At 48.3% G+C, this 13,344-nt stretch overlaps 1 protein-coding gene across 2 annotated transcripts in view; it reads right to left on the bottom strand.

Moving 5' to 3' along the window:
• Positions 1-13,344, bottom strand: part of LOC120924727 (killer cell lectin-like receptor subfamily B member 1B allele C) — a 32,176-nt gene that overhangs the window by 3,179 nt on the left and 15,653 nt on the right. For both annotated transcript variants that reach the window (XM_040335741.1, XM_040335742.1), the window contains exons 4-6: positions 12,986-13,102; positions 11,064-11,212; positions 7,469-7,569 (exon numbers count right to left, since the gene is read on the bottom strand). In XM_040335741.1, the coding sequence (XP_040191675.1) occupies positions 7,469-7,569; positions 11,064-11,212; positions 12,986-13,102 (367 nt within the window). The remainder of the gene's footprint in view (positions 1-7,468; positions 7,570-11,063; positions 11,213-12,985; positions 13,103-13,344) is intronic.

Below are 13,344 nucleotides of genomic sequence, written 5' to 3'. Positions count from 1 at the left end.
AATATAGTAATATTAAGATAATAATAATAATAATAATAATAATAATAATAATAATAATAATAATAATAATAATAATAATAATAATAGTAATATTAATATTCTTGTTCTCCTTCTTATTATTATTATTATTACTAAAGCGAATAATGAAAAAAGTAAGGCACCACACCATACATACAATGTCAACATTCAAATTGCTTACAAGTCATCAGATTCAGTACATATATTGAAACCATTTTTTTCAAGAGTTTAACAACTGAAAGTCCATAAACATAAGCCCCTTTCACCTTGGGGCACCCATGGCATCGGTGGTAAAAGGTTTAGCTGCACTTTACTGTCATATTTTCAGGGGTAATCAGCTGCTAGCAGGGTGTTTTTAACCCCTGCTAGCGGCTGAAAAAGGGTTAAAACCACCCGCAAAGCGCTGCTTCAGCAGCACATCGCCGGCGTTATAGCCGCGGTGCCCATTGATTTCCTTCACCGCTCCAAAGATACTGCTAGCGGGACTTTTTTTTACCGTCCTGCTAGCGCACCGCTCCAGTGTGAGGGCTTTCACACTGGAGAGACAACAGCGGCTCTTTCAGGGCACTTTGCAGGTGCTATTCTGTATCAATACATGCACCACCTCGAGAAGTTAAAATGCACCTCACCAGACATAAATGTGTGCTTCCTGAAGACGTTAAAGTACAAAACACGTTGAGTCGGGACCGCTGTTATATCTGGCTTTTTTAGTTATTCACTTGTTAAGAATTAAGGGCCATATTCTGAGTATAGTTACGATGGAGTATCTCAGGATACTCCATCGTATCTCCCTTTTTTGGCCCGTGTATCTATGCGACTGATTCCTAGAATCATTTTCGCATAGATACACTTAAGATCCGTCATGTGTAAGTCACTTACACTGTCGGATCTTAAATGTAATTACTCCGCCCGCCGCTAGATGGCGTTTACGTTCAGGTCTCATTTGTTCATGCAAATGAGCCTGATACGCCGATTCCCGAACGAATTCGCGTCACGTAACCGTCGCTAACGTCGTTTGCGTAAGCGTAAACTTACCCCTGCTATATGAGGGGTAAGTTTACGCCAGTCCCACGTAGGCCATGTTAAGTATGGTGTCGGGTCCGCGTCGTGTTTTTCCGTCGGCTACGTCGTTTCCCTAAGTCGTTCTTGAATACGACTTTACGTCAATGACGCACACGTCGGCGTCATTGATGTTTTACGCCGAGAACTGGAGCATGCGCACTGGGCTATTTTAAGCCCGGCGCATGCGCAGTTCGTTAGAATCGGGGGCGCGCTTAATTTAAATAGAAGCCGCCCCCTTGGAGATACGCGTGGCTACGCCGGGCCAATTAAACTACGCCGCCCCAAACTACGGAGCAAGTGTTTGGGGAATACAGCACTTGCTCCTGTAGGTTGGGGCGGCGGAGTGTAAATGGCTTACGCGCCGCCCGCGGGAAATCTAGGAGAATATGGCCCTAAGTATTTTATTAAAGTAATTAGGGGTAGGTACCCTCTTTTCTCCTTTATATTCACATTATTACTGAGGGTTCCACCTACATGTAGAAGGTGGGGATTCTGCACTCTGCAATACTTCTATGTGGGCATACCCGGGAGCTTTTGGATGTCTGAGATTACCGGTGCTGGAGAGGTGGACCACCGGTGAGGCAGAAATAACAACATATCACCAATGTAATACTGACACAGCTGGACACTCAGCTCACAGCACAGACACTCTAATTGACACTCCAATCTCATCATGTGAGACAGTCGAGTACACAGCGGATGAGGATGATGAAGAAAGGTAATACAAATAGAAGTCCAGCACTCACTTTCCCCTCGTTTTTGCTCTCGCAGCTCTCACCTGATTGGCTGTACCAGAGGCGTAACTAGAACCTTCAAGGCCCTGGTGCAAGAAACCATGGAGGGCCCCCCTGACCTCCGGCCAGGGCCCTTCCTACTAATCCCGGCAGCAGCAGGACCTGGATAGGAGGGGGGAAAAAATCCTCTTTATTTTCATCCTGCTGCCACTGAATGTCTATCGGAGGGAGAGGAGGAGAAGCAGACTTTTGGTGGCGGCAGGAGAAAAATGGAGGGGATTTGTTCCTCTAAATGCCCCCCATCCAGGTGTTTAGGGGCAACATGTGCGCTATTGCAATTGTGACCCCTGTACTTACACTCCTGGGATGAGTGGTAGCGGTGGTGATGGGGGGTGGGATCAGTGGTGGTTAGGGAGGGATAGGATCAGTGGCATCGGCGGCGATGGGATGAGTGACAGCAGTGGGGGGGTGGGATCAGTGGCAGCAGTGGTGGTTGGGTGGGGATGGGATCAGTGGCAGCAGTGGTGGTTGGGTGGGGATGGGTCAGTGGCAGTAGTGGTGGTGGGGTGGGCATCAGTGGCAATGATGTGTGTGGAATCAGTGGCAGTAGTGGTGGTGATGTGGGGGGCATCAGTGGCAGTAATGGTGGTGATGTGGGGGGTGATCAGTGGCAGTAGTGGTGGTTATGTGCGGGGGATCAGTGGCAGTAGTGGCAGTGATATGCGGGGGATCAGAGATAGTAGTGGTGGTGCGGGGTATCAGTGGCAGTAGTGGTGGTGATGTGGGGGGGTTCAGAGGCAGTAGTGGTGGTGATGTGGGGGGGGATCAGAGGCAGTAGTGGTGGTGATGTGGGGGGGGGGGCAGTGGCAGTAGTGGTGGTTATGTGGGGGGGGGACCAGTGGCAGTGATGTGGGGGTGATTTGTGGGGGATCAGTGGCAGTGATGTGGGGGTGATTTGTGGGGGATCAGTGCCAGTGATGTGGGGGTATCAGTGGCAGTAGTAGTGGTGGTGGGGTAAGTATCAGTGGCAGTAGTGATGGTGATGTGGGGGGGGGGGGGGTTCAGTGGCAGTAGTGGTGGTGTGGTGGGCATCAGTGGCATTAGTGGTGGTGATGTGGGGGGGTTCAGTGGCAGTAGTGGGGTGGGCATCAGTGCCAGTAGTGGGGGTGGGGTGGGGGGGATCAGTGGCAGTGTTGATTCAGATGGATGGGTGCCACTCACTTGCAGATCTCTTGGTTCCCCCTCCTTGCTAGGTCTTCCTTGGGCGAGCAGAGAGGATGGGCAGGCCTGCGAGTACCAGTTTGTGCAGGCGTAGTCTGAGACGATCGGCGGAGCGGGCGGGGACTGTGCCCGTAAGTGTGGGTGGAGAGGATGGGCAGAGAGGATGGGTGGAACGGGCAGAGAGGATGGGCGGAGCCGGTGTGTACTGTGCCGTGAGTGTGGGAGGAGATAATGGGCGGAGCGGGCAGGGACTGTGCTGTGAGTGCGAGAGAAGAGGATGACGGAGCGGGTGGAGAGGGCAGGGACTGTGCCGAGGATGGGCGGAGTGGGTGGGCACTGCAGTGTGCTCGCGAGTGCAGACGGGCAGCTGTTTAAGTAAATGACCAATGTGAATGTACTATCTCCCGGGCGGCGGCGGGCCCCCCTACAGTGGCAGAATTCAGGGGCCCGGTCGCAAGTGCGACTGGTGCGACCATGAAAGTTCCGCCACTGACTGGGGATCAGTAACAGTGCTGATGGAGAGGAGGGATGGGATCAGTGGAAGTGCTGGTGTTGAGGGGGGGTGATAGCGGTTGTATTTGAGGGGGGGTGGCTGCGGTGGTGCCATCCTCCCCCACCACCACCTGTGCCTCTTACTGATCCCATCCCCTCACCACTGATCTCATCCCTATCACCTCTGTTGTAGAAGGAATGAGGGGGATAGGGATGAGATCAGTGGTGGGGGGATAGGATCAGTAAGAGGCACAGGTGGTGGTGGGAGAGGATGGCACCACCACTGCCATCAGCCTCAAGTACCACCACGGCCACACCCCCTCAAGTACCACCGCTACCACCCCTCTTTAAGTACCACTGCTGCCCCCCCCCCCCAAGAATTACCGCTACCACCCCCATCAAGTATCACTTTTGATTGACTTACCGTCATTCTGTGTCACCTTCACTGTGCGTGCGGCTGTGCTGTGCCTTGTGCCTTCTCCCACCAGGATGCCTTCCCACCGGGTAGGTACACGCGCACACGCTTCTGCAGAGTCCGCCCCGCCTCCCTACATCTGTCTGTGTCTCTGGATAGGCGGAGGCGGAGGCGGGGGCGGGGACGGTCCACAACAGTCAGTGTGAGACGCTGCTGAACGAACAGCACGCAGTGCGCGCCGCACCGCATCAGCCAATAAACACTGTGTGTGACAGTCAGGTGGGCCCCCCGGACTTACAGGGCCCGGTCGCAGCTGCGACTTTTGCGACTACGAAAATTCCGCCACTGCCTGCACTCTATATGCATTTCATTTCTCTGCCCCACAGTCTATGTGTGCCTTCAGCTCTACTGGTCTCTCGCTCAGCGGGTTTCCATCAACAACCTCTCTCCTGATTTTCTATTTGCTACCCTGAGTTTTCCTACACCATGTGCTCTGTCCTGATTCGTGTTCTAAGGTTGAATGACCTCTGTGTTCTCTCCTGATTGGTCTCCCTATTTTTAGATCTCCAGGGTAATAGAGCTGTAACTGCCATCATGGGGAATTCTAGGATATGTCTCTGAGTGGTCCCTGAAGGAAGGAATGACACCACACCACACCCTGCCTCGCCCCTTCTCATCTATGCAGTATGCAAAATATGCAACAAACTGGAGCTTTTAGTTTGAAAAGAGCCAGTAAACCATATGAGTAGCTGGCCTCTTTGGCCAAAAGCCATCCAGTTCCTGGGTACACACAAGGGAATAGGGATGAGCTTTATGTTCAAGTCGAACATGAGTTTGACCCGAACATTGGCTGTTTGCCCGTTCGCCAAATAGCAAACAATTTGGGGTGTTTGCGGTGAATTTGAAAAGCCGCGGAACACCCTTTAAAAGTCTATGGGAGAAATCTAAAGTGCTAATTTTAAGGGTTAATATGCAAGTGATTGCCATAAAAAGTGTTTGGGGACCCGGGTCCTGCCCCAGCGGAGTGTTTGGGGAGCCGGGTCCTGCCCCAGGGGACATGTATCAATGCAAAAAGAAGTTTTAAAAAAAGGCAGTTTTTTCGGGAGCAGTGATTTTAATAATGCTTAAAGTGAAACAATAAAAGTGAAATATTCCTTCAAATTTTGTACCTAGGGGGGGGTGTCTATAGAATGCCTGTGAAGTAGCTCATGTTTCCTGTGTTTAGAACTGTCCCTGCACAAAATGTCATTTCTAAAGGAAAAAAAGTAATTTAAAACTACTCGCGGCTGTTCATGAATTGTCGGGTCCCGGCAATACACATCAAAGTCATTGAAAAAAACAGCAGTCCATTACCAGGCCCTTTGGGTCTGGTATAAATATTAAAGGGGTTGTAAAGGTAAAAAAAAATATCCCTAAATATCTTCCTTTACCTTAGTGCAGTCCTCCTTCACTTGCCTCATCCTTCCATTTTTCTTATTTCTTCTGAGAAATCCTCACTTCCTGTTCTTCTGTCTGTAACTCCACACAGTAATGTGAGGCTTTCTCCCTGGTGTGGAAAAAGACTCTTGAGGGGGCAAGCAGGATAGTCAGCACACCCACTAACACACAGTTCCTTTCTCTATCTGCAAAGTAGAGAGCGTCCTGACTCTCCTGCTCACCCCCTCAAGAGGCTTTTTCCACACCAGGGAGAAAGCCTTGCATTACTATGTGGAGTTACAGACAGAAGAACAGGAAGTGAGGAGTTCTCAGAAGAAATAAGGACATTTAAAAGCAAAATCGAAGGATGAGGTATGTGAAGGAGCACTGCATTAAGGTAAAGGAAGCTATTTAGGGAATCATTTTTTTTTACCTTTACAACCCCTTTAAGCCCCAAACCCCCCAAAAAAGTGTGGGGGTCCCCCCAAATTCCATATCAGGCCCCTCAGGTCTGGTATGGATATTAAGGTGAACCCCGTGCCATTTAAAAAAAATGGTGTGGGGTTCCCCCCAAAAATTCATACCAGACCCTTATCCGAGCATGCAACCTGGCAGGCCACAGAAAAAGAGGGGGATGAGAGAGCGCCCCCTTCCTGAACCGTACCAGGCCACATACCCTCAACATGGGGAAGATCTCCCCATGTTGATGGGGACAAGGGCCTCATCCCCACAACCCTTGCCTGGTGGTTGTGGGGGTCTGCGGGCGGGGGGGCTTATCGTAATCTGGAAGCCCCCTTTAACAACCCTGCTAGGTTGCGTGCTCAGATAAGGGTCTGGTATGGATTTTTGGGGGGACCTTACACCATTTAAAAAAAAAATGGCGTGGGGTTCCACTTAAAATCCATACCAGACCTGAAGGGTCTGGTATGGATTTTTTGGGGGGAACCCCACGCCATTTAAAAAAAAATGGTGCAGGGTTCCCCTTAATAACCATACCAGAACTGAAGGGCATAATATGGAATTTGGGGGGACCACCACACTTTTTTTCACATGTTTGTGTCCCATAGCCTTTAACGATGTTCGCGTGTTCGAACACATTTTTTGCCTGTTCGCATGTTCTGGTGCGAATCGAACTGGGGGGTGTTCGGCTCATCCCTACAAGGGAATGGTCTGATGACACAATCCCTATCCAGAAAGAGAAGGTACTCAAGCAGTGTGTGCAAGATAGGAATATCTACTGTAATGCCCCTCCGGGCATGGAAAACATGCCTCAAATGTATGGGGAGGCCTAGAATTACCCCAGGGTTAATCCAAGCCACAGTGGAGTCACAACAATGATATGTACCAGTCACTTTAGTCATTTTTAAGGTTTTATTGCTCAGGTTCACAGGGACTTTTTCTTTTAAGAGAGTGTGAGGATCCTCTGAGGGCAGACACCAATTCCCCTCCAGCAAGATTTCCATCCCCCTTGGGTGCTGTATCCCCTTTCGACCAGGGAGGGAACCTGAGAAAATCTATGCTAGGCCCCAAATTGGCTTGAGGCCTACTCAGCACAAATCACTGCAAACACCTTCCTAGGCTGCAGCCTGGGGGGAAGAAATGCCACTAGGCCACTCACCAAGCATTTATATTTCCCCCCAGCATGCACCATATCCATGAACCTCCTAGTGGTTGCAGGAGGGGACATAAATGTTCATGAGCCTAAGATTGTCACTGCCCCAATAACTATTGCCCAGGTTGCCAGTGACACCCAGTGGGAAGAGCAGGGAACAGCAGCAACCGTAACCTAGGAGAGAAGCCAAGTGAAAAGACAACAAATTTCCCCTAGGCAAACTACTACCCAAGAGAACTAAATTTACTACATACCTCTGATGACAGGGTGGCTACACTATTGAGGGACACCATGGGAACCAGCATCAAGAGGGTCCCCCTGATCCAGGGCAAATCCTGGATCACCTAAGCTGGTTTGATGATGTCAATTAGACGCGTGAATTATCCAAGGGAGATCTTCTCATCAGCGAGTACTTGTTCTGATGTTTTATTTCTTTGTTCTATTTTTAAAACCAAAATATATTTGGAAGATATTTACTAAATGATGAGTGCTACTTACTCTGTAGTGCCGTCTGCCCACCTTCCTGCCCACACTGCGCCTTGGGTGTTATATTGGGTTAATCCGATCCAGAATTTCTTTCCTGTGATGGTCACCAGTCTCTGGGTAGGACAATATACAACAGATTATTCACCGCCTGATCATCTGTACTCTCAGCACCTTCTACTGGCTTCAGCCAACAGCATTCCAGCTGGAGATATAAATGAGAACTGATAGAAGACTATTACTTTCTCCCATAATTTTCCCCAAATTTCCCCAAAATTGCTTTTTAGACCCTTAGCAGGGCAACGCTCTGCCACATAACTAATAATCAACCAACACCCAATTTCTCAAAATAGGTGCCTAAAACTTCACACACCCTGCGTTCCACCTCTGTGCTCTGTACTTACAGAACTCTCAGCTCCAGGTTGATGTCATATAGCCTGTATATGATAATACTCCCAGACCGAGATGGGGATCACCTCTTCTTCTTCTTCCTTTGTACCTCTAGGAGGCACTTTTTAAAAACTAAACTATTTGCACAAGCACCGCAATTGTTGACTGTATGGTTTGTAATGCAACTATCTCCTATGGTCATCAGCTCCATCTAGTGGCCAGATTGCAGAATTGTTCTTGAACTACATCCATCGACCAAAAATACCGCATTATGGCCTACAGGTGACGTTGACTGCCATAGGAGATAATTATATTACAAATAATATTGCAAACATTTGTGGTGCTCATGAAAAGACATTCTCATAGTGAACATGTGCTGTGTGCCATTGAGAAACAGACATTCAGCTCTGAGGTAGAGAGAACATCCTCAAAATGCATGCAGCACTTATCCCTATGGGGGTAGCAGAGAATGTACCCAGGTGTCCCAGTACAGTACAGAGGCTGCCAGTCTCACAAGCTCAGTCCTGCACACACTGACAATTCAGGCTTAGTCTAGGGCACAGGTGTCAAACACAAGGCCCGCGGGCCGAATCCGGCCCTCCAGGCCATTTCATGTGGCCCTCGCACCTCTCCTGCAGCAGGACAGCTCCAGCCCTCCTCTGGTCCTCCTGCAGACCCTTACCTTCTGCAAGCAATGCATCCAGCTTCTTCCCAGAAGCCGCATAAGCAAAGGGGGTGCACTGTGATGTAAGGGAGAGTGGGGGGACTCAACTTCTGATGGTGGGGGGGCTCTTGACATCTAATATATGGGAAGGGGGTGCGCTGGACATCTAATCTTACAGATACAACTGGCCCTTTTGAGGGCAATCACAATGCTGGTATGGCCCACAATGAAATTGAGTTTGACACCCCTGGTCTAGGGGGTGTCTTTTTATTATTTATTGCTGAAGAACTTTAACAGGAGAGGGGTTTGGGGTCACAGGATACTCCAAAACGATAATAGCAGAAATAACTAATTGTGAAAGACCCAACCGGGACAGGGGCTTTTGGAGAGGCCTACAGGGTAGCTTCTTGCCTATTGACTATGGGCCCTGGCTTTTTCGGGGGCTCTATTCATGGAAGGTGTGTGCCTGGGGGGCCCTTGGAGTGGTCTTGCTTTGGATTAGGGTCCATGTCTCCCCAAAACATAAAGACTTCGGGAATCTAGGCCCTGGATACAGATTTGTGGCCTTTGTGCCCAAACCAGCAATGATTGCTTTAGACCAGGGGTCTCCAAACTTTTCAAACAAACGGCCAGTTAATTGTCCTTCAGACTTTAGGAGCGCCAGAGAGTTACATAGTTACATAGTTAGTCAGGTTGAAAAAAGACACAAGTCCATCCAGTTCAACCACAAAAAACAAAATAAAAAAACACAGTAAAATCCTATACACCCAACTTCATACCCACAGTTGATCCAGAGGAAGGCAAAAAACCCCAGCGGAGCATGATCCAATTTGCTACAGCAGGGGAAAAAATTCCTTCCTGATCCCCCGAGAGGCAATCGGATTTACCCTGGATCAACTTTACCTACAAATCTTAGTACTCAGTTATATTCTGTACATTTAGGAAAGAATCCAGACCTTTCTTAAAGCAATCTACTGATCTGGCCAGAACCACCTCTGGAGGGAGTCTGTTCCACATTTTCACAGCTCTTACTGTGAAAAAACCTTTCCGTATTTGGAGGTGAAATCTCTTTTCCTCTAGACGTAAAGAGTGCCCCCTTGTCCTCAGTGATGACCGTAAAGTGAATAACTCAACACCAAGTTCACTGTATGGACCTCTTATATATTTGTACATGTTGATCATATCCCCCCTAATTCTCCTCTTCTCAAGAGTGAATAGATTTAGTTCTTCTAATCTTTCCTCATAGCTGAGCTCCTCCATGCCTCTTATCAGTTTGGTTGCTCTTCTCTGCACTTTCTCCAGTTCTCCTATATCCTTTTTGAGAACTGGTGCCCAAAACTGAACTGCATATTCCAGATGAGGTCTTACTAATGATTTGTACAGGGGCAAAATTATATCTCTGTCTCTGGAGTCCATACCTCCGGAGTGCGGCCAGCAGGGGCAGAAATGTCACGGCCTGGCATCGGTGAGAATAAATATGGCCTCAGGGTTAGTGGTCAAAGAGGAGGCGTATTGCCCCTATTAGGAGGTAGAATAGTATCCCGTCATTGGTATCGGTGGAAGAAATAGTGCCCCATTGTTGGCGTCAGTGGGAGGAATAGTGCCTCAAATCAGAGGGAGAAATAGTGCCCCAAGGGCCGGATAAAGGCTAGCAAAGGGCCGCATCTAACCCTTGGGCCGCAGTTTGGAGACCCCTGCTTTAGACTGTGATAATCAGAGCAGATGTTAAAGCGGTTGTATACCCGCTGACTTTTTTTTATACCTGTAAGGGAAAGGGAATAATGAGCGCGGGAGACTTATTTCCGGCAAGGTCCGACGTCTGCTGGGCCTTCAGTCAGCGGCACATTGCGAGGGGAATATCTCTAAACCATAACCATAAAGGTTTAGGAGACATTTTTTTACCTACAGGAAAGTCTTATTATAGGCCTTATTATAGGCTTAATTGTAGGTGAAGGTTTAAAAACAGACTATACAACCGCTTTAATATAATCACCTCACACAACCGGATACTGGTGTCTCCTGCCATTTTCTTTTTAAGGTGTAATGCCCCATACACACAATCGGAAATTCCGACAAGAAAAGTCCGATGTGAGCTTTTGAATGGAAATTCCGACCATATGTAGGCTCCATAGGACTTTTGCTGTCGGAATTTCCGGCAACAAAAGATTGAGAGCCGGTTCTCAGAAAAAAAAATTTATATCGGAAAATCCAATCGACTCTAGCAATTCCGACGCGCAAAATTCTGACGCATGCTCGGAAACAATTCGACGCATGCTCGGAAGCATTGAACTTAATTTTCTCTGCTTGTCGTAGTGTTTTACATCTCCGCGTTCTTCACGATCGAAAGTTCAGAGAACTTTTGTGTGACCATGTGTATGCAAGCCAAGCTTGAGGGGAATTCCGTTCAAGGTTTTTCTGACGGAAAATCGGATCGTGTGTACTGGGCATTACAGTGAGGGGAAATTGATTTTGTACGTTTTATATATTTACATAGACATATTTATGTGTATGTCATCAACTGTTCTCCTCCCCACACCCCCAACCATCAAGACTGACCCGTAGGGTCTTCTCCTTCACTAGAGCCAGTCTGGAGCCACGTTCTGCGCAGTCTTTAATGCCGTCTTCGTGGTGTTTCTGGTTCTCAGAGAAGAAATAACACTTATCATAAATGCTGATCCAAAGATCCGGACATCTAGGTGACTTTCCTGTGATATGGAATAGAGATTGTGCCGTCACTCTATAGATCTTCAGACAAATAAAATCTTTATCAATACAAAGTCAAAAGAGCATCCCGGCAAAAAGTAGAGGCAATACACTTTTTATAGTGGAGGGTCCATTACCTGGTCTTCCAGTCTGGATGGTAATGAGGAGGGAGGATTTCTGGATGATGATTGGATGGGACAGTGATGGGAGGATTATCTGCCATTGCGAATGGAATGGGAGGACCATTTCTAGTTGATGATGAGAAGGGAAAATAAGTTTTGGTTGGTGATGGTTAAGGGAGGAAAATTTTTGGATAGTGATGAGAAGATGATTTCTGGTTGATGATGAGATGGGAGGACAATTTATGGTTGGTTATAGGAAAGGAGGAACATTTTTGCATGGATGGTGACGTAAAGCCAGGAATGATTTCTGGTTGGGGATGGGAAGGGAGAATTATATCTGGTTGATGATAGAAACGGAGGATGATTTTAGGTTGGTGATGGGAAGGGAGGACGATTATTGGTTGCTGATGGGGTGGATGATTTCTGGTTGGTGATGGGAAGGGAGGAGGATTTCTTGTTGGTGATGGGATGGACGGGTGGATGATTTCTGGTTGCTGATGGGAAGGGAGGATGATTTCTGGTTGCTGATGGGAAGGGAGGATGATTTCTGGTTGCTGATGGGAAGGGAGGATGATTTCTGGTTGCTGATGGGAAGGGTGGATGATTTCTGGTTGCTGATGGGAAGGGAGGATGATTTCTGGTTGCTGATGGGAAGGGAGGATGATTTCTGGTTGGTGATGGGAAGGGAGAATGATTTCTGGTTGGTGATGGGAAGGGAGGATGATTTCTGGTTGGTGGTGGGAAGGGAGGATGATTTCTGGTTGGTGATGGGAAGTGTGGATGATTTCTGGTTGCTGATGGGAAGGGTGGATGACTTCTGGTTGGTGATGGGAAGGGAGGATGATTTCTGGTTGGTGGTGGGAAGGGTGGATGATTTCTGGTTGGTGGTGGGAAGGGAGGATGATTTCTGGTTGGTGATGGGAAGGGAGGATGATTTCTGGTTGGTGATGGGAAGGGAGTATGATATCTGGTTGGTGATGGGAAGGGAGGATGATTTCTGGTTGCTGATGGGAAGGGAGGATGATTTCTGGTTGCTGATGGGAAGGGAGGATGATTTCTGGACATTAGGCCTCATACACAAGATGGGACATGTCCGATGAAAACGGCCCGCGGACTGTTTTCATCGGACATGTCCGCTGGCGGATTTTGGTCTGATGGCTGTACACACCATCAGACCAAATTTCCCGCGGACAGCGAACGCGGTGACGTGGCCGCGCCGTCGCCGCGACGATGACGCGGGGACGTGCACGACCCTGGAAGGTCAATGCTTCCACGCATGCATCAAATCACTTCGACGCATGCAAGGGCTTTCGGCCGAGCGGACATGTCCGGTGAGTCGTACAGACGACCGAACCTGTCCGACGGACAGGCTTCCAGCGGACATGTTTCTTAGCATGCTAAGAAACATTTGTCCGCTGGAAACCTGTCCGATCTGCCGGAAAATTGTCCGGTCGGCCGTACAGACGACCGAACATGTCCGCGGAAACTGGTCCGCGGACCAGTTTCAGCAGACATGTTCGGTCGTGTGTACGAGGCCTTATGGAACAATCTTCTGATACTGATCTCTAACCTTCCTCAGTCCTCACCCAGTAAGAATCATCACCAGATACTACAGACTTCAGAAATGTTAAAGGTAAATCTTGCCATTTTTACCTTGTTTTGTGTGATTGGTCACAAGGAGGAATTCAAGCCATTTCTCCCATTCTTCCTTCGACAAACTGTTTTGCAGATCGGAGAAGTTTCTGGTGACAAATCCATCTTCCCTTATACCTGCAGACAATACACAATAATGTTAAAAAATACCGTAATAATGTTATGGAGCAACTCAGCCACTTCATTCAATCACATTAGGTGCTATAAAGGAAGTCAGTGCATGGGGGCAGTTCCCCCAAATGTCACTGATTGTGGGTCCCACTGTGATTCATGTCTGAATAATGAAGTATATCTACTAAAAGGGCTACTAGCTCAACCTAATCATAATACTGGCCTAGCCAGCAAATGCCCCCAACCCT

Source organism: Rana temporaria, chromosome 1 (genome assembly GCF_905171775.1).
Source record: "Rana temporaria chromosome 1, aRanTem1.1, whole genome shotgun sequence".
In the NCBI taxonomy this organism is placed as follows: Eukaryota; Metazoa; Chordata; class Amphibia; order Anura; family Ranidae; genus Rana; species Rana temporaria.
This window is presented reverse-complemented; position numbering and strand designations above follow the sequence as displayed.